Source organism: Perca flavescens, chromosome 7, assembly GCF_004354835.1.
Source record: "Perca flavescens isolate YP-PL-M2 chromosome 7, PFLA_1.0, whole genome shotgun sequence".
Taxonomy (NCBI): domain Eukaryota; kingdom Metazoa; phylum Chordata; class Actinopteri; order Perciformes; family Percidae; genus Perca; species Perca flavescens.
The window spans coordinates 32495888-32520603 of record NC_041337.1 but is presented as its reverse complement, the minus strand read 5'-3'; the positions used below and the strand labels follow the sequence as shown (position 1 = coordinate 32520603).

Here is a 24716-nt window from a genome sequence, read left to right as displayed (position 1 = left end):
CCCACTTTGTTACAACAGAGGGAAAAAAGTTTTCCCAGCTGATGTACCGGCTGCTGCAACTACTGCGTTTGAGTAGTCCTTCAAAATAAACTTCATAAAAAAAGTATTCAGAAAGTTTTTTTTTCTTTTTGTTTGTTTTTTTTACAAATTCAAATTAGTTGTAAGTTAATTAATCCTACTTACTACAGCTTTTTGTAGTAAGTAAGTTTATTTTTTTTTTATTTAGTGTAGTAACAAACATGTATGCAAGTTTATCATGAGGTTTAGTTTAGATTCTTTTAGTTGGGTTTCAGTGAGTTTAGTTAAATGTTTTTAGTTTATTTAGTTTAATATCTTAACTTAACTCAGTTGTTCAAACTTAGAACAAAGGGTTAAGGGAGCAGGGTGGGTTTGATTGGACTTTAGTACCACAGGAAACACACTTTGTAACAACAGAGGAAAAGAAACTCCCAGCTGATGTACCAGCTTTAAATGAAGTATTTAGTTTCATCCAGTTTAGTTTCATTTAGTTTAGTTAAGTGGCGATTCAAGCCTGTACAAGAACATGTTGTCTTTTTTATTTCAATTTAGTTCAGTAACAGTACTTTAGATGATGTCTTATTCTTAAAAAAACACGCGAGAGTCTTGAAATAAAGTAATGGATTATTCAGATAAGTGGAGAATATAGATAAATACAGGAAGTAAGTAAACTAACTTTTCAAAAAGTTGCGACGAAAGCCTTTGTTTCCTCAACAATAGCTTCTGTGAGGTGTATTGTGCATCGGCCTCTGGAGCTGTCCAGAGTCCTGAACACACACACACACACACACACACACACACACACACGCACACACACACACACACACACACACACACACACACACACACACACACACACACACATTCGCGCGCACACACACACACACACACACACACACACACACACACACACACACACACGCCCTGTACCTAGGAGCTGTCCGTAGTCCTGAAATCTCACCATAGGCGTAATAATAGCGTGTTGGAGTATATTACGGTTTTGTGTCCAAACAGTCACTTTCTATCATCTCTCTAATCTTCAGATATACTGTATGTTTCACGTAGGCCTCCGTGCCCCACTGTGGGGCTCACACCCCCACCGACCTGTAGGCCCCGCTCCCCCCCATGGTCCCCGCTGCTGGACCAGGGCCCGGGATTTTTCATATTTTCTCTCTTTTGTTTATTCGATTGTTGACGCTGTTGTTGAGTGAATCCTCCTCTCCGCACCCACAGTCTGAAATCATACTGATGCGGCGTGCACGGCCGGTGATTGATTTCAGCTCCAATGCATAACAATGGGATTGCACAAAAAGAGCCTGCTGCAAAGAGATAAGAATTTAATAGAATTTCTGAAAGCTGAAGGTTGGGCTTTTTGAATATTCCCTGCGTGCGCGGCGTGGAGACAGCAGATAAAGGATGGCATTTGTGGCGACTATTCTCAAATGGCTTGTAATGAATGGTTGTCATTTCCACTAATGGTTTCAAAACAGCAAAGCAGAACCACGGTGTGAGCAACATTCGGGAGTGACTCCAAGTTGCACTATTAAGACTGACTGTTTGTTGTTTAGAGCGCCACTGACAGTTGGCATTACTCTCAGTGAGCCTAAAAAAAAATCTATCAAAAAAAAAATCTGTAGCTGACAGTGATCACTCTTAAAACTTCTGCAGGCGTCGAAACAATTTCTCTGTAGCATATAGATTTTTTTTAAAGCGATTATCCAAATTGATATCGCACTTCCATCCCCTTACCTCCCCAGAGCATGAATCATTTTTTTTCCTCCTAAAGCTCCCTTGGAGACTTGCCTCTCTGCCTATATGTCGTTAAGACCCGAAGGAGTTATCAGATGCTGTCAGTGCAACGCGCATATATATAACTCTGCATACAACTACTACAGCAATTCCCGGTCCGAGGAAAAAAAAAAAAATAGCCCTTGAATGAATTATTGGACGGTACCATTTTCCAGGATATGTAGGGGGGATGGGATAATGCATTTGTGAAACATGAAGACCTTAAAGAACGGGTGGAATGTATAAAACATGAGCTCGTTCTGGTGTGTAACGTTGTGTTGGCTGCGTCCTGTGTAGCCAAGATGCGCAAAGATGCTTTCTTCTGCTGACTGTATCAGACTGCTCGCGATGTAAGGAATGTTTGGAGAGGGAAGCAGAATGGGGGAACTTTATTGATCATAGAAAATAGAAAATCAAGTGCACTGCATGCGGAGACGATGCTGAAATGTAGTTTCTAGTTTGAAGTTTGTCGGGCTGAGAGAGAGGGAGGGAGGGAGAAAGTCAGAGAAAGTGTGCCTGTGTGTGTGTGTGTGTGTGTGTGTGTGTGTGTTGTGTGTATATACATATGCCCGTTGAGTTAGTGTGTAGTGATGGGGGGACCTCAAGCCCTGCCCATCTGATGCTGGAGGTTTTACTACAGCTTCCGTGATGTCATGGCAAAGGGCGGAGGGAGGAGATGGGGGTGTGGAGAAGGGGATGGATGGGTGGAGGGGGGGTACAACGGCTCATGAGGGAAAGGTAAGTCAATATTACGTTTTTTTTTTCTCGCTGACAAAGGCAAATGAAGCCATGTTTTTGCTTACAAACAAGTAACATCTTAACGCCTTGATCCGGAGCCGTGCGCCGTTGCGCTGTGCAGAGGAGAGGAGAGGAGAGGGCCGCCCCGGAAAAAAAAACAACCCCTCCGCTCGCTCTTATTTATTTATCACATCTGGACATTTGTAACGGGACAGACGATCGTTTTTTAAACCTTTACTCGGGATATCTTTTAAGGCAAACTTGACAGCGACCAAGAACTCTCAAAAACACAGCAAGGACGCAGCACCAAAAGCCCCCAAAGGAAATATTGTTGAATACAGGTAATCAGAAATCATGTTTATGTTTTGATGATAAGGTAGACATAGATATATAGGCTATATCGTTATAGATCTCGACATCCAAAGCGTTCTTCTTTTCTTTTCTTTTTTTGCATAACTTTGATATTTCTTATCACCCTTATAATATTTGATAGCAGCACCGGCACGGTGATTTTGTGGCGATTAGTGTTGTTTTCACGTTTTCGTATTTTACGATTCCTCGAGTAGGAATTAAAACTTACTCAAAGCTGCGGTCTAAAAACAGTTTAGCCTGTTTGTTTGTTTTTTCTTCTTAAAAGTGTATATTTGTATAGGCTACTCGATTTATGGACCTTTTCAAAACGCATCGTTGATGGATAGTACTGTGAGACATACAAGATGCTGTTTTTTTTCTGCCCCTCTCAAATGTTAGTCATTTTATTGATGCCTCGTAATAAGTGGGAACAAACCAAGCATGGCGCTTTCTCAGAACCTTAGTGATGCTTGTTTACCCACTTCTCTGTCACTCCGCGGCTTGGATAGTTCATCGGTGTGTGAGGCTGCGAAAACACACACACACACACACACACACACACACACACACACACACACACACTCTGTCTATACATGGACCGTATTATGTTCCTGTGAATATCTGCTCTCTCAGCGAACTGATTCATGCCTGAAGTGTATTTTCCACTCTGTCCTCTAGTTTCACCTTCCATATCTCCAGGAATATATGAGCCCGTTAATTGTACTCGCCACACCGCTGATTATACGCACACTATGCGAGCCGTTTCTCTGTTTCTGGGTTGTTACTGTAAAGTGTGATATCTATCTTGAGTTCTGCACCAAATTGTGTTATTACGATATGACAGTGGGCGTTGAGCAGGACTCCGTGTGTGTGTGTGTGTGTGTGTGTGTGTGTGTGTGTGTGTGTGTGTGTGTGTGGATGCATGGACAGATGGATGGATGGAAGGATGGAGTGAGTGTGTGTTTGAGAGAGAGAGCGAGAGAGGGAGGGGTTTGCCATTTGATCCTCTGCAGCAAAAAACAGAGATGCTCTCTTCAAATGTCAGCAGCCTTTAGTGTGCGCAGATAAAAAAAAAAAAAAAGAAAAAGTCCTCAGAAGCCGCTAGAAATAAAAAACCGGGCGTCTAGCGGGGAGGCAGGCTCGAAGCGGCGCATTTCGCCGGATTTTGAATCTTGATCTTGTCGGATTCACCCCGAGACTGTGTGCCGAGGTGCAGAATGTGAGCCTTGTGCGTTGTGTTCTTTTTCTTTCATTTCCTACTCTCCCCACCCACCCCCTTGCTTTTGCTTAGATGGCCACGTAATGTGCAGTGTATGTGTGTGTGTGTGTGTGTGTGTGTGTGTGTGTGTGCGCCTCACGGTCTGTCAAAGCACCTGCGTCCTAAGATGGAGGAAAGAGATGAGGGATGATGATACACAGAGTGTTATGTCACCCGCTCTCTAAGTTGCTCTCCATCCCCCGTTGTAGTAGCCTTTAAGTCTGCTCGATGCCTGCAGCGCTGCTCTCATGAGAAACTTCAGCTGTTACTTTAGATGTTAGAACATCTTTCAGGGTTGGAAGCAGGGAGGAGGTTAAGGTTAGAAAGAAGAAAAAACAAACACATAAATAACAGCTAAACTTACTTTACTTCCCCGTGTTGCTATTTGAAAAGCACCCATCTGTGGAAACCCTCTCAAATGATGTCAGTTTGTCTTCTTAAGGGAAATGGCTTTTCATTGATAAATAAACCCTAACCCTGGCTTTTATTAAGGGTAGAATATGTGATGATGTGTCACTGACTTTACCTGCTTTTAAAATGTAAAGGACAGCCTTCTACTAGTGTAAGGCTGTGTGTGCAGCTTCAAAATAGAGGATTTTCTTTAAAGCCTGTGGTTGTAGCTGTGTTTAAAGCTTAGAAGCTATTTAGTAAACAAAGCCCATAAAATGCACAGAAGGAGCCTTTACTCAGAGTATAGCTGCAAGTCTATTGTTAGGCTTACTGTAGAGTGTACACTGAGCTCAAGATTGAATGCATCATAGGCGGAAATGATAAAACACCTATTGTTTTTCTTCTGTTTACTTTTCCTGTGAAATTTAGCCTAGTTTCAGGGGATTACAGAATTAGGTTATTGGTGCCTTATGCTGTGGGTGGAGGCTATAACAGCAGAGTATGGCGCTGCATGCAGCACAGGCCCACGATATGAAGTTGTTTCTGTGTTTTTTTTAGTTACTGTGATAGGAGGAAACCTCTCTATTTATGAAGGGCTGAATAGCCCGTGGTGAGGACAGCAGGTGCCGGAGGAGGGAGCGCAATAAACATGTTGGAGGAGCAGCTGGGACCAAATTGCACCCTCGTCATTCAAAGCCTATCAGAAATCTAAGCAATACAAGCAAAGGTCAGGGTTGGCCAGGCTTTCAATGGAGACGAGGCATTTCAAATGAAAGTCTGGAAATAATGAATTCCATGCCCTGCAAAAAGGGAAATAGATACAAAAAAAAAAGGAGAATAAATGAGCCAAATGTGCGTCAATTCTCTGATGGGCAGAGAGTAATATGTGACATGCTGAAGTGCTGAGAACATCACAGACCTCTGCCTCAGATCCCTACTGTTAGCGTGATGTTTTCTAAGCGGCAGTGATACGGCCGTGTTGTTTCTCAGATGCTGAGGTCAGGGTGGCCCCTGAGGGGAGCTCCTCCAAAAGCTGGTTACCATGGCGACGCCTTCCCTTCCACACCCCCGCCCCTAAACTCCCATCCCATAACTGATAAAAAAAAAAGAAGAAAAAAAAACACCTCACAGAAAGTCTGCTTTGCTTTGGGGCCTTTTGTAGTTAACTCTGCGATGTGAAAATTGAAATGAGGTTTTTTTTTGGACAGAATGACTTACCTGAATTGTGTTTTTTCTATGTTATGTTATCTATGCATAAAAAAAAACAATTTCCACATCCGCCGTGATAATCTGGTTACTCAGTTGTTGTTTTTTAAGTCATGTGACTCAAAGAAACCAACGAGTAATACGAGACCCGTCCCGCTCCACAACTTTTGATTTCTCTGTCTCTTCTGCCCGGCTCGCTGTAATCACACTAAGTTGTCTCTAAATCCTGCTTAACAGGACCAGGGGTGTACAGCTGGCCCCGGCCCCTGTATGTACTCTAATACTGTTACAGACAGTTCACCCTGGTATTTAATCTAACTATGGATTTAGGCCTCTTTGGTCCATTGTCCCGGTACAGTAAGCCACCTGCCTATAATGGTATTACTCAAGCCTAAACTTTGTTTTCTGGTAAAAGGGTTTTTTGTATCAATTTAAAGACTACGTGTGTTGATTTATTATGGGCCTTTTTCTTCAGAAAGTAAGAAAGAATTTCATAACTTTGCCTCGCAGAAAAGCTTGGATCAAAAAACTCCTGGCAGTAAAATATGATATTTAATCCATTCATTCTGTATTCATATCTGAATCTATCACTATTCATACCTTCCCCCCCCTCACTTCTGATTAACCAAACCTCCCCGGTGAACGGCTAATTGTCTCGTACTCCTCCGGTTTTCACTGCAAAATAACGAGCCGCGAGTCTTTTAGGTGGGACTGAGCAGAATCTGATCAAAGCATAAGACAGTACTCATCCTGAGCAGACAAGGCTCAAATTAGTTAGTATGTTGGTGTTGTTTTTTTCATCCGCAAAGGATTCCAGATGTTCACATGCAACAACAGATGAAAGTAGAAAGGTCTATTTAGCCACCTTTTTTTCTGTGATTAATGACCTGATTTTATAAACCTGTGCGATCAAATATCCCACGCAGGTTCAACGTGTCCAGATGTGTTTCCTGTGTCTGTACTGTAGCAGGGACAGCGGCTCAGGACTGAACAAAAGTGAGCAGGGATGCTGACACGTGGCCCGAGGCAATGTGTCCTAATAGAGCGCTGTCGTATTTATTTGGCATTTAGGAAGGGCTCTCAGCTCTCTGGCCCCCAAACGAACAATACAGGACGGATGCTCACTTCCCTTCACTTTCAAAGAAGGAGAGAAAAAAAAAGAAGCAGAAAAGAAGCGAGACTTGTGTGCGGTGGAGACAGAGACAGCCGAGACAGAGAGAGAGAGACAGACGGGCAGTATTGCTGTTGTAATCACTTTTTTTTCCTGAGGGCGGAGTGAAAGTTGATAAACAAGCATTTTGCAAAGAGTGCTGGCGGGGGCTTTGCCGAGGTTTTGCACGTGATGGGCAAAGTAGGGATGGGCGTGGAGGGGTGAGCGGGGCATTTGATGGAGGGGGGTGGTGGGGGTGGGGTGCTGGTCTGCTTCGGGACCCCTCAGATACAGACATGCAGCCTTTTGTTGTCCCACCCACCGTATGCTTTTAGTGTGCACTTTGCATGCACTGTGGGTTCACGAACAGGACAGCATGTGCAGAGAAAAGAACCCTCGCTGTATCTTTAAAAGCAGCAGGAAGACGGATGAAAAGCTAGAGATAATAGGAGAACATGAGATGGACAAATCTCATCTTGCACTCCGTAAAGGCCAGGGATTTATACGCAAATTCAAATGTAAAGAGGTTTATGTTTTGATGCCTCCCAAGAACGCCGAAGGTTATTTCAAAGAGCTATATCACTGCGAGCATTTCAAATTTGAAACCCTTCATTCAGTTTTAGAATTCAAATTAGAGTAGAATATTTAGCCTTGAATTTCCACTTTGTTAATTGTGAGTTGTGAATGAGTGCACTTCCAGTAATATTGCTGCTTCAATTTACATTCAAGTGGATTCAGAGTGCGCTGACCCCTAACCTTGGTCTTTTTGAGTGTTATTTCCTCTGTTGTTGTTGAGCTTGTTGGCTCATACAGAAGAGGAAGTCACTATAAACTCAAGGGCGCTTTCTCTTTCATAACGCCGTGCTGCCTGCTGCAAAGACACACAATCTATATATAGGTGAAAGCTACAGGGTATACGGTAGATGCGTATATACAGTATATGCGAAAAAGAATCAGATTTCATTGTACCAGCTCGGCGGGAGAGCGAGAGACAGGGCGACATCCGCCTGTTTTTGGAGTCTCGCCGCTGAAGTGTCTTGCAGCTACAGTAGTTGAAAAGTTCAGCCTTGGGCATTCATAGAAAAACACTCTGCACTCTGCCTGAACTTAAAACGAGAGGGGGAAAAAACAAGATCGTTAGGACAACTCGGTGGTAACCCCTCCACCAGCAGCAGCTTCTCGGAGAGTAGGAAGAATGGCAAAAGGGATTTGTGATTGATTTAGTATGTTTCTCCTGGCTGCTCAGGAAGATGAAGGGATGAGCTATTACCTTGATGAAAAAAAAGGGGAGAGAGGGGGAGAAAAAAAGGGGGCTTGATTTATGTATGGTTTATTATTTACTGACCATTCTTCACCCCTCTCCCCACACATCGCCCATCCCCCTATTCGCTTATATATGCACCCTGAAAAGCTCGATAAAAATGCGCAAATTTGATTGATTCTAATAGCAGACTGACAGGGACCCCAGCTGGGGCACTTAACCATGCCTGTGCATGTGTGTGTGTGTGTGTGTGTGTGTGTGTGTGTATAAAGCATACACAGTGTTCCTTCAGTTAATAAAGGAGTGTCTGCAGCATGCTCGAGTGCCCCAACCTTCCCTCAAAGTAGCACCCCCATGCTCCCCTCCCTTCCTTTATTCAAACTGCTGCCCCATCCATTGGTGCCGATGCTGTTGATTTCTTATGACAACTCTCTCTCTCTCTCCCCCCCCTTTTCTTCCTTTCTTTTCCCCCAAAATCTTCCACTCCCATCGTCTTCTCCCTTCCCTTCCACCTCCTCGTCTCTTCTCTTTCTAGAAAATGAGTTCCGGGGCGAGCTGGTGAACCAGCGGTGGACACGAGGCGAGAGGACCAGCAGCCGCTGCCAGGCCTCCCAGAGACTGCAGAGCCGTCGACCAATCATGGTGAGTGACAGGGCCCTGCGGCCCCTCCCTCTCACCATCCTTCTTCACCACTCACCACAACCCCACACCCCTTCCAACCTGATTCTGCTTCCTGGGCATTTCCCCAATCCCTAACTCAGCGGGGAAAGTAAAAAAAAAAGGGTGGAAGCCGAGGTAGGGGAGGATGGAGGAAATAAAGGCCTGTGTGTGTGTGTGTTTGGGGGGGGTGATGGGCAAACTGGACAGAAAAAAACATGAATCAAACAGCACATCAAACCTCCCGCTTGGCCCTGCCCATCCTTTGCCTCAGCCCCGCTCAGCTTAGCTCAGTTTAGTTAAGCTCAGCATGGCACAGCTCAGCGTTTTCCCGCTGCTGAGTTCACTTCACAGGATTTTTCTTTTTTGTATTGAAACACAATAAAAAAAAAAAAAAGATCCTCAAAAGGATGTCCTTGAGCTGATCATACTTGTTTTGTCCATTATATTCCTCCATATCAGTAGAGTAGAAAAACGCTCTCTCTCTCTCTCTCTCTCTCTCTCTCTCTCTCTCTCTCTCTCTCTCTCTCTCTCTCTTTAACCCTCTCTGCTATCCTAAACCTATCTCCCCTCTTTCTTTTACTTCCATCTAAAACTTGCCACCATTTCAAGGTTATTTCTCCATTCTGAAAACATCTGGTCCTTTTCTCCCCCCCTGTGCATCACAACTGAGAGTGTGACACTCAACAAAGAGATGGAAGGATTGAGGGGAGATTGAAAGAGAGAGGAGTGGGGGTTGGGGTTGTTTTCCCCTGGGCCCAGTAAAAGTAGTTTTGCTTCCCCGTGATAGCTCGGGTTCATCTGAAGAGATGACTTTTATTGATTAGGTTTGATTCCTGCTGCAGAGAGAGGACTGGCACTTATGGTACCTGTCCCACATATTATCTTCTTAGACTTGCAGCAAACTGAGATGAGTGAAACTGACTTAGGATTATATATATATATATATATATATATATATATATATATATATATATATATAAAAAGATGTTTAGTCTTGAACACTGAAATCACGGTTGTTTTTTTCGCATATGAAGTGAGAAACCATGCGGCCTCCCCTCCTCCCTCCTCCCTCCTCTCCACTCCGCCCTGCCTTGTGTGAATTATTAAAGGTAAACTGTGGAAGGGGCCTCGCCGTGTGGTGATCCAAACACGGGGGCCGCGCCGCGCGGTCCGCCTGTCGAGGGGACGGCTGCGCGGCGCGCCCCTAATTGGCGGCTGCTGTCCGCAGGTAATTTTTTGAGATGTCAGTCTCCGTGGCCAGCGGTGAACGTTTCTCTCCGACTCCTCTCTCTCTCTCCACCTAACCCCCCCCCCCCCTTTCCTCATCTACTCTTGTAAACCTGAAAATGAATAAAAGAGTCATTTATGTGCACCAGGGGACGAAGGGTGACCTTCTCTCTGAAGTCATTGCCCCCAGCTAGCCATTTACATAGAGCTGTCAGAATGCAGAGCAGAGCTGGGGCCCTCCTGCACACAAAAGAAGTACATAATTGATAATGTACAACACAGCCGGTAGGGATTAGCCACGTCTTCCTCCTCCTCTTCCTCCCCCCTTCTTTTTTTCTCCTTCTTCTGCTGCTGCTCCACACAACATTTCACACTAGTTAAACCCCAAGTTAAACACACACACACACGCACGTGCTGCTGTGCGCACACCCGGACATGCCACCTCTTTCTCTTTTCTTTTTTCTCTCTCGGTTCTTTTCTTTCTTCTGTTCTGCATAAGACATCGCTGCCACCGTGTAGGCCCACCGACATACACTGTTCAAGGAGTCTTATTAAAAGACAACAAGGTAAAGGACAAGTTTTGAACTTACATTAAAGGAAGGCCCTTTGAAGGAGATTATGAAAATCAGGTGAACGCCTGCCTGGCTGCATCTAGATTCACTCGCTGGGACTTTGTGTTCATACCGATTTAATGAGCTGGAATTGAGAAAAGGGACAGGAAAGAGAGGGAGAACTCAGATGTGCTTACCTATTTAAATGTGCGTAGCTATGGTTACGCAAACATGAAAGCAATAGGGGCCCCTTTTCAGTCCAGATTTTGATTCATCTGATGACTATCAATACAAGGAGCAGGCGAAGGAAGGAGGGTGGAAAAGTACAGGAGTATAGTAGAGAATGGTATATCATCTTTTCATGAAGGAGGAATGTGTGCTTTAGTCTTGTTCTCACACACACACACACACACACACACACACACACACACACACACACACACATTGTCACCTTCCTAAAATAATGGCTTAAGTCATTTTTTTCAGGTTTTTCAGAAAACACAAAAAACTGAACGGCCTAAGTCACACGCTTGACATAGGCCATTATACTAAAGGAGTAGAATCACATGACCTGTTCAACGAAGGATGTAGGCAATTTTACCAGAGGTGGCCAGCACCATGAGGAGATGATTTAGGCAAAAAAATGACTTGGGCCATTATTTTAGGAAGGTGACAATATATAGATATATATTCATAACTCTCTCCTTTGCTCTCCTTTCCCTACCTAGTTACATTTAGTCATGCAAAGTGGTTCACCAACATATTTTGAATATTTTCTACGAATCCACCTATGTTAGCATTAGGCTTCTAGCCGTTCAATTTAGGCCAGGGTTCAGTTCATGAGCATTCAGCATTGTGACTGCAGTTTGCCACTTTTCAGTTTGTGCTTGAGCCCCAAATTCAAATGTAAAGAGGTTTATGTTTTGTTGCCTCCCAAGAACGCTGCAGGTTATTTCAAAGAGCTAAATCACTGCAATTGTTTTAAATTTGAAACCTTCATTCAGTTTTAAAATTCAAATTAGAGTAGAATATTTTGCCTTGAATTTCCACTACGTTACAGTAATTGTGAGTTGTGAATGAGTACTCTTCCACAATATTGTGTGTAATATGCAGATGAAAAGAGAGCCAACCTCCCCCCCCCCCCTCCACACACCCCACACTCCTTACTAGTGGTCAGAGAAGTAAGCAGATATTTAATAGTTTTTTTTTTTTTTAAATAATAAATTGATTAATCAGAATATTTATTGGGCAGCTATTTTGATAATCTGTTCATCATTTCAGTCCATTTTTAAGAAAAAACTCCAAACATTCCCTGGTACCAGCTTCTCGAAAGGGAGCATTTAGTTTTCTTTGTCAAACATGAAAACTACTAAACTGTAGTAGTAAACTGGGGGCTGAACTGATTAAAGATTAAAAAAAAAAGTCAACTTTGGAAACAGCTTTGGGAAATTGTAACGGGCATTATGCACCACTTTATGACATTTCACAGAGAAAATAATGAATCCAGCAAATAATCGGCAGATTCCGTCCATAATGGAAATAATTGTTAGTTGCAGCTCTAGTAGCAATACCACACAGCCCCTTTATCAACACCGCCATTTATTTCAACCATTTGTCTATTACCTTTAGCTTCAACTGCTTGTTTTCGCACATTTCTCAACACATTGTGTTCAGATGTTACAGCTGACTCAATGTGTGGGCTTTTGTTTATTCAAATTGGGATTTCTGCTTTAGTACGTGGGCTACTCAGCAGTCTCTCCACATACCCCCAGCTACCCCTGGGTTACTTGAGTATTTGTTATGCAGACACACTGGCCTTTTGACTGTTGTGTTATCATATAGCATATTATTTAATTATTATTGCACTAACCATAATGTCTGAGCAGCATTTAAATCAAAGTGAAGCTCATTTGTTGCTATACTTCATATGTTGGGCAGTTTAATCGTGCACGCAAAAAATGCATTATTCTAGAAAACTGATTGTACATTTTGCGTGTCAAATTACAATCTGTAATGTAACTAGAAAGTGTAGCTATGAAATAAATGTAGTTGAGTAAAATGTAGAATATTTCCCTCTGAAATGTAGTAGAGTAGAAGAATAAAGGTGGAAACATGTACACGAATTATGCGCAGGCACCTCAAACATGTACTTCATCACAAATACTGTATATTCCACCACTGCTTCGTTCAGACGTGCATACAAACAAGTACAAGTACAGATAGTGGAGTGTAGGGAAATGGACTTTGAACTATACGCAGGCACTTGAGGAAACACACACACACACACACACACACACACACACACACACACACACACACACACACACACACACACACACACTCTGACAGAAAACCCTTCACTGCACACTTATCTGGTCCTCTTCCCGCATAGCACTGTGAGTGGAGAACGGAAGGAGTCAACTACTCCCTTCAGGCAGGGCACAACGCTGTGGCTTGTTGCACGACTTCTACATTAACAGCGCTTGATTAAAAGAGTTGTGGCAGGAGTGGCTAGAGAGAAAGAGAGAGAGAGAGAGAGAGAGAGAGAGAGAGGAGAGAGGGAGAGAGAGGGAGAGGGGGGAGGGACTTGTGCCTGCACCTGTACCTCCGGCCAAACACTAGACACTAATGAATGAAGCGCACCCTCCTCAGAAAAAAAAGAGAAGCCCTTAACAACAACAACAACAGCGTGCTTCATCTTCCTCTCATCCCTCTTTCCCTCCTTCTTTTCATAAGTAGTCTATTAGCAGGAAAGGGGCATTGCCAAATAGAGAGAGGGAGAGGGAAAAAAAAAGAAAAGAAGGAGAAGAGAAACAGGGCCACTCGTGTTTGAATCCCACTGTGGCGGTGCCAACTTGACTATGAAGAAGCAACAAAGCCGCTAAGTGCCTGGGCAAAGAGAGGGGAGGTGTCGGCAACTGGGAGGATTGGGGGTGTACAGGAGGGAGGAAGTGGGAGACAGAAAGAGAGAAAGAGGGGCGACCTGCGATATAAAAAAACAGTCCAGTAATCAAAGCTAATGGCTCCATTGTGTCTAAAAAGCATCTGATAGCTTTAGAGTGCAGCGCCGAGCGCACAGAGGTAGTGCTGAGGAGGTGTGGCAGAGGGTCAGTGTGTGTGTGTGTGTGTGTGTGTGTGTGTGTGTGTGTGTGTGTGTGTGTGTGTGTGTGTGTTTGGGTGTTCGAGGCAGCGGGGTTAGCACCTGCTCCTTTGTGGCTTAAAAGCAGTGCCAGTAGTAAGCAGAAGGCACGACACACACACACACACACACACACACACACACACGGCTCCTCTTCTTAAAAGGGTTATTACAGTGGCTTTTTAGCAGCCCGTGTGTTTTTGCTGTATTATTATATTCAGCATAGTTAGGATTGTCAGGGCCGTGGCCCCTGTAAACGGAGGCACTGCTTGTTAGCTCTGCACAGTGTACAATCATGTGTACCATTTAGGTGCAGGAAATTACAGGGAGAGTGATGGGAGGTGTGTGTGGAGCGAGGGTAGGGAGGGGATTTGAAAAGTAGCTTGAACAACAGGGTTTGTTATACTTCCTATACCGCAAAGCCTTTATTTCTGTCTCTCTCCTGATGAAGTGAGCCTCAGTGTGTTCCTCTTTTTGGTGGTGAGAGATAACGATGAGTAAGGAGGGCCGAGGGAGCCAAGTTTTGCGAGAATTAAAGATATGATCGTGTCTTTGTGTCAGTGTTACCTTTGGTGTGTTTCAATGGGACCTGTCTGAGTCTGAGGCTTATTATAGCAGTTCTTTTGAAGCAGAGGGAGGACAATTACCTGTGGTTGTGTGCTGGGATATTGTGAGAAATAACCACTGATGGTCTCTTTTCTCTCTTCCCTTCTTTTCTCCTCTACACTTTGTCTTTCTCCGTTTCCTCCTTTGCTCACGTCCTCTCTCGCTTCCTCTCTGTTTCCTCTTCTCTCCATCCCAGATGAGTGTAGAGGGTGACGACAAGCGAACTCGCACTCGGTCCAAGGGAATCAGAGGTGAGTGTTTTCTGCTTTCTCTCGGTCATGTCAGGCCACACGCACGCACACACACACACACACACACACACACACACACACGCACACACACACACACACACACACACACACACACACACACATTAATATGATTATACTGGGGATATATGATAAACAAACACGTTGTTTGAATATGAACAGCTGATGTCGACTCCACAGATGCTGTCACAGGATTGCCACATTTTCCCACAAACATCACACTACTTCCTGTCCGAACTCACAGAAAATCATTGATAAGAAAAAAAAAAACACTCCAGATCTTAGCTCGTAATCATCACATTCAGGCTTTTCCTTCCGTATCAAAGTTATCCAGGTGATTGTTGTCTCTACAGTGTGAACAGAAAACTGCTAGCAGCCACAGCAACATGACTTTCCATGATTCAGGTTTACCCAAACGTTAACAAATAGGCTTCAAACTAGAAACATGGAGGTTTTAATATGCAAACATTATGCAAAGTTCATCCTGGGTAATGTTTTTATTCTTTTTTTTATCCGATTTGTAGGGCAGTGCAACATAAAGCTTCACTAATGCTACCCCTGTTAGCCTGGCAAGTTAGGGACCGTCTTGAAAGTGCACGCTCAATGGCCGAGAGAGCTTTGCATAGTTTTGTCAATAATGTTCAACTTTATTTACATGTGGACCTTTGATGATTATACAATGCGGCACAATGAGTTATTATTAAGAGCTTTTAATCATAGAGTAGACACTTCAACCCAACTTTATTTACTTCTGGACCTACTACAGATATCTTTTTAATGAAATAAACATAGTATGTCTGTTTGTGTCTGTGAGCATGCCATGGTTGTGTACACATGGACATGCATGTGCGTGTGTGCGGTTAAGAAAGTGTCTATCAGTGTGTGTTTATATGAACGTACATGTGTGAATGAATGAAGGAATTTGAGTGTGTTGTCTTCATAATATGTCTTTGTGTATATGTACATATTGAGTGTGTCTTTCTCCATGCGTTCGTATGTGTACAAGAGTGTGTTTGGGTGTTTGGTGTTTTCGAAGTGAGACAGCAGTGAAACAGTTCAGAGCGCAGGAAGGCGTCCAGTCATCCCAACTGCATGATGAAAGATGGAGAAACTGAGATGCCACACGCACACACACACACACACACACACACACACACACACACACACACACACACACACACACACACACACACACACACACACACACACACACACACACACACTTACCAACATTGTGTGTGTGTTAGTGTGTGCATTTTCTATGCTTTTAGTGTATCTTGATACCCGCGGCCATTCTGACATGTGATTAATGCATGTGATATCGGAGCCCAAACAGAATTCTCCAGGATCATATTGTTTTCTCCTTTGCTCCAAATGAAAACAGGATATTTCTCCAAACTCATTCTATCGCTCAACTCCCAATCGATGCCTATAGCCAGCTGAGAGCGATGTGTGTGTGTTGTTTGTGAGCAGAGCTTGATTTATGTTTTGAAGGCAATTACTATAAGTTGCTCCTGAAAGAAGTGCTGTTTTCTACTGATGATAGCAGTTTTCCTTTTAATATCATTTTGCCAATTATGATAACCAAAGTGCAACAATTAATCATGTTTTATTGCTGAAGTATGCATATAATTGTCACTTTTTTTCCTGAACAGCACGATGCAATTCGGCTGATTTAGTTGTTTTTTTTCTCCCTCCGTGTGTATGCTTTTGTGTTGGCCTTTATGAGTTATTCATATACTATGTTTGTGCAGGCCAGAGCTTACACTCCTGTTTGTTTTCTGCTCACCTTTGTGTAACATGTGTTTGTAAGTGTGTATGCTCGCATGTAGGTGTGTGTGTGTGTGTGTGTGTGTGTGTGTGTGTGTGTGTGTGTGCGCGTGTGTTTGTATGTGAGCTCAAGAGTGTGTAGGTGTCTTTTTTCCTCTCGTGATCATGCAGTCAGCAGTGTGTAAGCCTCTATGAGGAAGCCTCATGGGATTCGTATGCATTTGTGATTTATTGATCCGAGTTTCTTTTAGCAGCGCAGCTTTCTGAGCAGTCGTTCACCTTTGTTCTCCCTCCCTGTGTCTTTCTTCTCCTCCCCCCTCTTTTTCTCCTCCTCTCCCTCAGTTCCTATTGAGCTCGTAGGACAAGAGCTGAGGTAAGGAAACACCTTCATCTTTTTGAAAATCCCTTTCATAAAGGTCTTTTATGTGCACCGTAGAGCACCCGCCGGCACTTGTAGACTCACTATCAGTGCTTCTTTAGATGATGTAGTATATATCTATTTATTTATTTTTTATTTCTTATCATCAGCACTTCTCAGCTCTTGGTCATTGCCTCCAACAGGCTGCTATTGATTTCTCAAAGCCGTTTGCTATTTCCTGCTATGAACACACGCAGTAGATGCAATGAAAGGGGGCGTATGATCTTTTTGCAGTCCGATCGAAGGACAGAGGAGAGAGGATGGTGAAAGGCGATGATTTCATTTTTCTCTTGCTCTACCTTCCTAGTTCTTCTCTTCCCCCTTTCCTATTCAGGTGGCAGCTTTCAGGGCCTCACCGGTCATGAAACCCATTGTCCTCCTTCCTCTCCCCCCCTTTTTTAAATGATTTTTTTCATCCTCTCTCTCATTTTGTCACACTTCACCTTCGAGCATTGAACTGAGCTCAGCACTCCAAAAAAAAAAAAAAAAAAAAAAAACAGTAGGGAGGCCAGAGAGCACCTCATTTAGAATGCAAATGCAGCATTTTTTAATAAGTGAAATTAATAATAAGGATAATTGGAGAAAAGGGCAATTGCTGGGGGAAGTTAATGAGAATTGAAATGAGCCGTCCTGAGGGGTCATAGCAACCTGAGAGAGAGAGAGAGAGAGAGAGAGAGAGAGAGAGAGAGAGCTAGACCTGATGATGACTGGCGAGGAGAGCAGAGCAGGGGAAATTACAGCAGGTCTCGGCTGATCCTTATCGCTCATAGTAACAGGATATAGGCCAGGGTTGATGTACGACATACAATATTATGTTCTCCCCGGCTTGATGCCACCTGCATTCATGCATTATGTGTGTCTGCTTGACGGTTTGTGGGGTGAGCGGGTGGGGGATACATATCTTTGTGCATGTGCATTTGTGTGACATGTGTGCTCAGTTTGCATGTCTTTGCTTTGCTTGATTGACTACGTGTATTGCCTGTGGGTATCATTGCTTCTGCATAGGGACTAAAATGCGCCGAGTCTTAAACATATCTCTAACCTCCATCCATCCCATCCAGCTGCCCCACCCCTGGATGCAATGGCTCTGGCCATATCAGTGGGAGATACTCACGACACAGAAGGTAGGGCAGATTAAAACCCCACCCTCTGTCTGTCCTTCTTCTCTGTCTGTCTGTCCTCCTCGTCCTCTCTGCCCCACAGCACCTGTTTTTCAGAAAATACCACGTGATACCTTGATATTTTTAAAGGAATACTTCACCATTATATGAAACACACTTACTTGCTTTCCTGTTGAGCGTTAGATGATAGGATCAAGGCCACTCTCATGTCTGTACGCTAATTATGAAGCTACAGCCGGCAACCAGTTAGCATAGCTTAGCATAAAGACTGCTTTAGGCATGATATCTTTTCCTCCTTACTTTTAGCTTGATTAAATATGAAAATATCACCGCTGCCATGTAAAAAAAACTTGAGTTAGTTGAATCCAAGTCAAGAATGAGACCAAAGTAAAACTGATTTAACAAAAGAGTTATGTTTCCTTTGTTAAACTACCAATTAACTTCCCAAATAAGAGAAACTAATTTTACAAGACATAAAAAAAGGGCAAAGATTGGCGGGAAATCTTAAAATAAGCATAACTTTGTGTAGCGGAAACATTTTTTCTTCTTTTAATCATCTTAAAGTTTATCTTGTGCCCCGACCCCCAGCTTCGGGAATACTGTTTTAAACGAGCGTCACAATCTCTTTATTGACATTCCTTAGTTTCTTGAGCAAGAAAATAAACCAGACATATAAAATCAACATTTTTAGAGCTTTAGACTGTTAGATAATGGTTGTTTTTGAGACCAAAAACTCCCAGAGCCTCTAAATCTAAACCTAAGTGATAAAGTTTTCAGTAGACAGCAGTGAAATGTGATTTCTCCAGCTTGTATTCCGGCCTAATTCTCCTTCCCTCCCTCCCTCCCTCCTCGTCTGTGTCGCTCACCCTCGGGGACCTTGCGACACTCGGGGCAGGTCACTGGCTTGTGACTGCTCTTTATTGAATGGGCAGATATTAGCTATCTGTTTACATGTGTATTCGTTCAGCAGGCAATTTCAGATGCACTTTGTTTATAGATCGTCCCTCAATCTCCCTCGGCATCTCCCAGGTGAGAGTAAGAGGGAGTTTATTGGATTTTACCCTCCACTGCCTTGCCCGCCCGCCCAGCTCCCACCCGCCTCTCGATACAAGTTGTTCATTAAACGTTCCAGTCAATTGGTTGTGATTTCTGAGTGAGCCGGCATGGCGCCCCCCAGGCCACACGCGTTGACTCATACTCTCTGCCTGAAAGGACCACTCCATCCTTCTTCATGTCAAAACACATAAACACCCTCCATCATGCTGCTTAAAGTCACTCACGGTCACGAGGATGAGGTGCATGAAAGTTTATTAGATGTGTTAGAGTGTTTGTGATTCCCGATTACAACCCTGCTTGGTATTCATGGTCCTTTTTTCTCCCTCTCTGTCTTTCTTTCCCTCCATTAGCATTCTGGGTTGCCCCATAGCCAGAAAGCGCCGGCTAGAGGAAGCAGAGGCCGAGCAGGACGCAGAGCATCCTGCCTCCAAGAGGAGGTCCCACCCCCTGAAACTGGCCCTGGACGAGGGCTTCAGCGCGGGAAGCGACAGCGGCAGCGAAGCCGAGGGCGAGAAGGATGGAGAGAAAGCAGTAGAGACCAGGGAGGAGGAGGAGGAGGAGGAGGAAGAGAGGGAGGCAGCTGTAGAGGAGGAGAGACAGGAGATGACAGAAGACCTGACGCAGGATGGACAGACAAATGGACAGGAGGAGGAGACACAGATGGAGGAGGAAGAGGAGAGGGAAGAAGAAGAGACATATCAGAAGGAGGAGAACACATTCGCAGCTGATGAAGGTGAGCTTTTCCTGCTTTAAAACAAACCGGCTAATATTAACCACAGGCGTCTTTGCCTCTTCTTCGCAGGTGAGGAAAAGTCTACTGCAACTTTGTCTCGCATTGCCAGACTTATCTCCACAGCTCTGCGAAAAACGTGCTCTGGTTAATTTGCATATCTTTAAACCAATCACAATCGTCTTAGGCGGTGCAAAGCGCGGGACGGAGTGCCTTTGCAAAATAGCTTCGGGAAGTTTTGTTGGAACCTGTGTACGTTCAAAAGTAGTTTAAGTTGTGCGACGGAAAACTAGGATTTGACAGATAGTCTAGCTAGCTGTCTGGATTTACCCTACAGAGATCTGAGGAGCAGTTACCCATAGTCCTCATAAATCCACCGGAGTTTAGTGCCAACACAAAGTAGAAAATGAGGAACATCCGGCAGAACTTGTGGCGGCAGCGGAACAGTCCCGTAAATGAATCGTCGATATAGACTAACTGCAACTAAACTCTTAATGACTTAGAAATGGGTCGCTAAGAGTGACCCAGAAAGTCCTTGGACCACATCATTTGCGATGCAGATAGCATTTAGTGAGTGTGTAATAACACAGACAAGTGTTTGCTAGATGTATGGGTAGACAATAAATGATCATATGGAGAAGTGCAGCTGTCTATTTTAATCCACCTGACAGATAGACAACAAAACTAAAAAGTTACAAAAAGTCTCTCCGCGTGTCATTAATATTTAGTCTTGCATTGCCTGACTGTAGTATGGTCGGTCTACACCACCTCTCTGTTCTGGGATAGGGGAAAAATGCTCTGGCTTGTTTATTTCTTTAAACCAACCACAACCTTCCTGGGCGGTGCTGACCAGTGTAGTCAAGACCGCCTAAACCGAGATCAAGTCATCACCAAGACCAGAGTGTATCGAGACCAAGTCAAGACCAAGACTTTGAGGGGTTGAGACCGAGTCAAGACCCAGACCAGACCAGTGCCAGACAGCCAGAGCTTCTCCCGTCTCTCACATTCACTTTGTTTGGAGTGCGTGTTAAGGGGGGTGGGGAGAAGGGGTTAACGGTAACAAATTTCAAATTAGAAATGAGTCAAGTTATTGGTTGCATTTGAAGCAGGAACTTTTACATCCAATCCCAGTAATGATGTTAACACATACAAATATCCCTGCTGTTGTGGTCTTGATCCGTCTTGAAATAAAATCCAGAGACCTCTTCATTCAAGAGGAAAAAATTTCAAAAAGACCTTCAAAAAGTGGTCTTGAGATCGGTCTAAAGACCAAGACCGGTCTCGAGTACTACAACACTGGCGCTAACCCCCGACAGCGGACATAGCGAGAGGGAAGGGATGTCTGGTTTTGTCCCAGAAATGTACACCTGTTGAGCCAGACTACTAATATTACAGGAGCTGAGTTTCCATTCCTTCTAATGACCACTAGGGGACTATGTGAGTGAGTTTTTTTTTGCTTCTTCTAGCTTCTTTACATCTAGACACTCTGTCCCAGCCGGTGTTTTTATATCACAGAGAATGACTTAGCAGGCAGGAAGGTGATGCCAGTGGTGATAAAGATATTGCTAACAATAGCTTTTAGCTCACTGCATGACTCACCTTTTTGTCCGTGTCACAGCTCTGACTTCTTCATCTCTGTTCCCACAGAGGAGTGTGTGATCATCGAGCCTGAGCTCGGAGCAGCGCCGCCTGCACCCAAGAAGTGTCAGTCTCACTCCCAGTGCACCGAAGAGGTGGCCAACTCTCTCCTCCACCTCGGCCGAGTCTCCGACAGCAGTGCTCCAACTGTGGCCGTTCAGCAGCCTGTTGCTGTGGAGACGGAGGAGGATGTCGCCGTGGCAGCGGAGCGGGGTGAAGAAGTAAAGGACGAGCAGGAGGGGGACATGAATGAGGGGCAAGAGGAGGAGGAGGAGGAGGAGGAGGTGGCACGCAGAGTTCAAGTACTGGAAGAGTCATCTGTTCTGCAGAAGGAGGCAGCTGAAGTGGAGGAAGAGGAGTTGGAGGAGGAGGAGGAGGAGGAGGAGGAGGTAGAAGATGAAAAAGAGTGCCCAGAAAGGAGCAACCTTGTGATCCAGGAGAACCACCAATATCTGCCCGAAGATGTCCGCCATGAACAGAACAAGGAAGAAGAGGAAGAAGAGGAGGAGGAGGAGGAAGAGATGGCAGCGCCAGCACAGCAAAGGCTGGGCACTCCAGCAGAAGAAGAGGAGGATGAGGACGGAGATGAAGAGGACCACAGGGAGGTGAATCACATTCTGCCCATTTCTGACGCGCCAACTGCCATCCGCACCATCACCAGCACCAGCACCGCCGCAGCTCAGGGAACACACATCATGGCTGGAGACCACAGGGCCAGTCCTCTGGAGGACTACAACTCACACAGGGCCAGTCCCCTCGAGAACTACAACACCAACAGAGCCAGTCCGCTCAACAAATATGACTCTCATAAACCTAGCCCGCTTCAAAACTACAAGGCCAGCCCTCCTTTAAGCTACGGCTCTCACAGGGCCAGTCCGCTGGAGGAATACATAACCAGCCTCCGAGGCGAGAACTATAAAATCCACAAAGCCGCGTCCTCCGCCTCTCCTGACATCATCGAGGTGCGATCAGACAGGTCCGAGGAGAGGGACTTTGACGACGTGGACGGGGACGACGAGCGCGACGACGAAGACAGCCTGTCGCAGCGCTCCACGGTGACGGACGAGTCCGAGATGTTTGACATTACCCGAGGGAACCTGGGCCTGCTGGAGCAAGCCATCGCCCTGAAGGCAGAGCAGGTGAAGCCGGCCGGGCCCAGAGAGCTGCTCCGCGCCCCAGATATCCACCACCAGCGATACTTCACCATGGATGACAGGCCCAAGCACCTGGACGTCATCCGCAAGAGCTACTTCAGCAAAGGTAGGGCAGAGTGGAGCAACTAAAGAAAGGGGGTTAGTGCTACAACATGTACTGACTGAGACACGAAAGTTGCTTATGTAGGCAATACATCAGGAACATTTAGTCCTTTTATTTATGTCTTTTTTTTCAAGCTACGTTTGCATCATTTGATAGTGCTCTGCAAATTCAGGAGGACAAACCAGGAAGCAATACAAAAAAGAGTGAATTGGCTTTTTCATGCATCAAAGGCAGAAAATCTTCTTTATTTTGGGAAATATGCTTATTTGCTTTTATTTTTTTATTTATTTTTTAACCAAGAATTAGATGAGAGGATTGGTACCCGTCTCGTGTGCTAAATGTGAAGCTAGAGCTGTAAGACAATTAGCTTAGCTTAGCATAAAGACTGGAAGCAGAGGCAAACGGAGAAAGTTTCAATGTCATAGCAATGAGTGAGAGCATAGAGTATATTCACCTCTTTCCCTGCTCATTACTGCATTAGCATGTGATCACGACGTTGCACTGACACATTTAAAGTGTGATGGAGTACCTATCTCAAGAAGGTTTCACAATTTTGGAAAGTTTATTTTTGTTCCATAATGACATGGATGGAAAACAATGGTTTCCTCGAAAGAAAACCCACACAAAAGTGTATTGTAAACTTTGAACAAATGGCGATTCGTAAACTCGCATTTGTAACCAATCGGCCAAAAACACATGAAACCACCTGTATGGTTCGCCAAACTGATTGAGCCATGCATTTGAGTGAGCACCAAATGATGTTCTGAAATTAATTCTGGGAGCAGAGCGAACAAACAAACACAGTGTACCAAATAAAGAGCGATGAGTCACAGAGCTCTGTTTCGATCCGCCCTTCTCCATTGTGATATGAATGAACTGGTTCCAGCTGAATAGACTTGAAGAGTAGAGAGGAAGTGCTCGAAGAGAGGGTGAAAAGGGACAACAGTGAGAGAGAGAGAGAGAGAGAGAGAGAGAGAGAGAGAGAGAGATGACAACATGTTAGAGAGAAAGAGAAAGGAGGAGTGCAGGTTGTTCCCCAGTCAGCGGTGGAGTGTTTGTTTACATGCTGCATGTGTTCGGGCCTTGCATTTCACAGTTGGCACGGTGCCCGCAGTATTGCAGTAGTGTGATTACATGCCTGGCAGTGCTGCCCTCTCCTTGGCCTCCACTCCCTCCCGTGGTGGCGTTCCTGTTCTGCTCAACACTAATTAGGAGATGCATGTCGCGTTAACATTCAATTTGAAGGCCAATAGAGCATCGCGCCGTCCTCTTGCTCCGTTTTTCTCTCTCCAGTGCCACCGATACTGGCTCGCCTAACTCTAGTAGCAGCAGGGAGGAGTAGGCATCTTTAATTATGTCTACATTGTAATGGCCTGTAGGGCTGGGCAATATATCAATATTATATCGACATATGAGGCTAGGTATCGTCTTAAATTTTGGATATCATACTATGACACAGAGTTGGGTTTTTGTTTTAAAAGCTGCATTACAGTAAAGTGATGTCATTTTCTGAACTTACCAGACTGTTCTAGCTGTCTATTATTTGTCTTTAACCACTCATTGTGTAAATATTTTGTGAAAGCACCAATAGCCAACCTTACAATATTGCCCCAATATCGATGAATTGGGTAAAAAATGTTGTGATATGCGATTGTCTTCAAATCTCCCAGCTCTAGTGGCGTGATTTTGTCCTGATGTATTTCCAGGTGTTGTTTTGTCCGAGATCATCCTTGAAAATGTCTGACAAATGTAGCGGTGGGGGGGCATCACAGGATAACTAGGTCAACCCTATTTGGGTTGACTTTCTTTTATTGGATTTCTGCCTAGGAAGCATTTAGAAAAAACACATAAATCACATTTAAACTAATGCACGAAACAACTTTTGCATTTAAAGAGATACATGAGACATTTGGAGCAGATACAGATGGTGTCGCTTTTGTACAGTTGTCTGAAATATGTCTAGATTTCACGCTCAGCCAAGCAGACTGTCTGATGGCATTATCCACTTGCTTTTGTCCTCCTCCTTCAACCCACCTTCCCCTATCATCTTATCTCTCCTTCGCCTCTCCTTCTTTCATTCTCTCCTCTCCTCTCCTCTCCTCTCCTCTCCTCTC

General features: G+C 44.4%; 1 protein-coding gene across 8 annotated transcripts in view; it reads left to right on the top strand.

The window, feature by feature from the left end:
* myt1b (myelin transcription factor 1b) overlaps positions 1-24716 on the top strand; it is a 129287-nt gene that overhangs the window by 82328 nt on the left and 22243 nt on the right. For all 8 annotated transcript variants that reach the window (XM_028582828.1, XM_028582833.1, XM_028582832.1 and 5 more), the window contains 6 exons: positions 8696-8802; positions 14540-14594; positions 16725-16755; positions 17862-17924; positions 19328-19710; positions 21355-22605. In XM_028582828.1, coding sequence (XP_028438629.1) covers positions 8696-8802; positions 14540-14594; positions 16725-16755; positions 17862-17924; positions 19328-19710; positions 21355-22605 — 1890 coding nt within the window. The remainder of the gene's footprint in view (positions 1-8695; positions 8803-14539; positions 14595-16724; positions 16756-17861; positions 17925-19327; positions 19711-21354; positions 22606-24716) is intronic.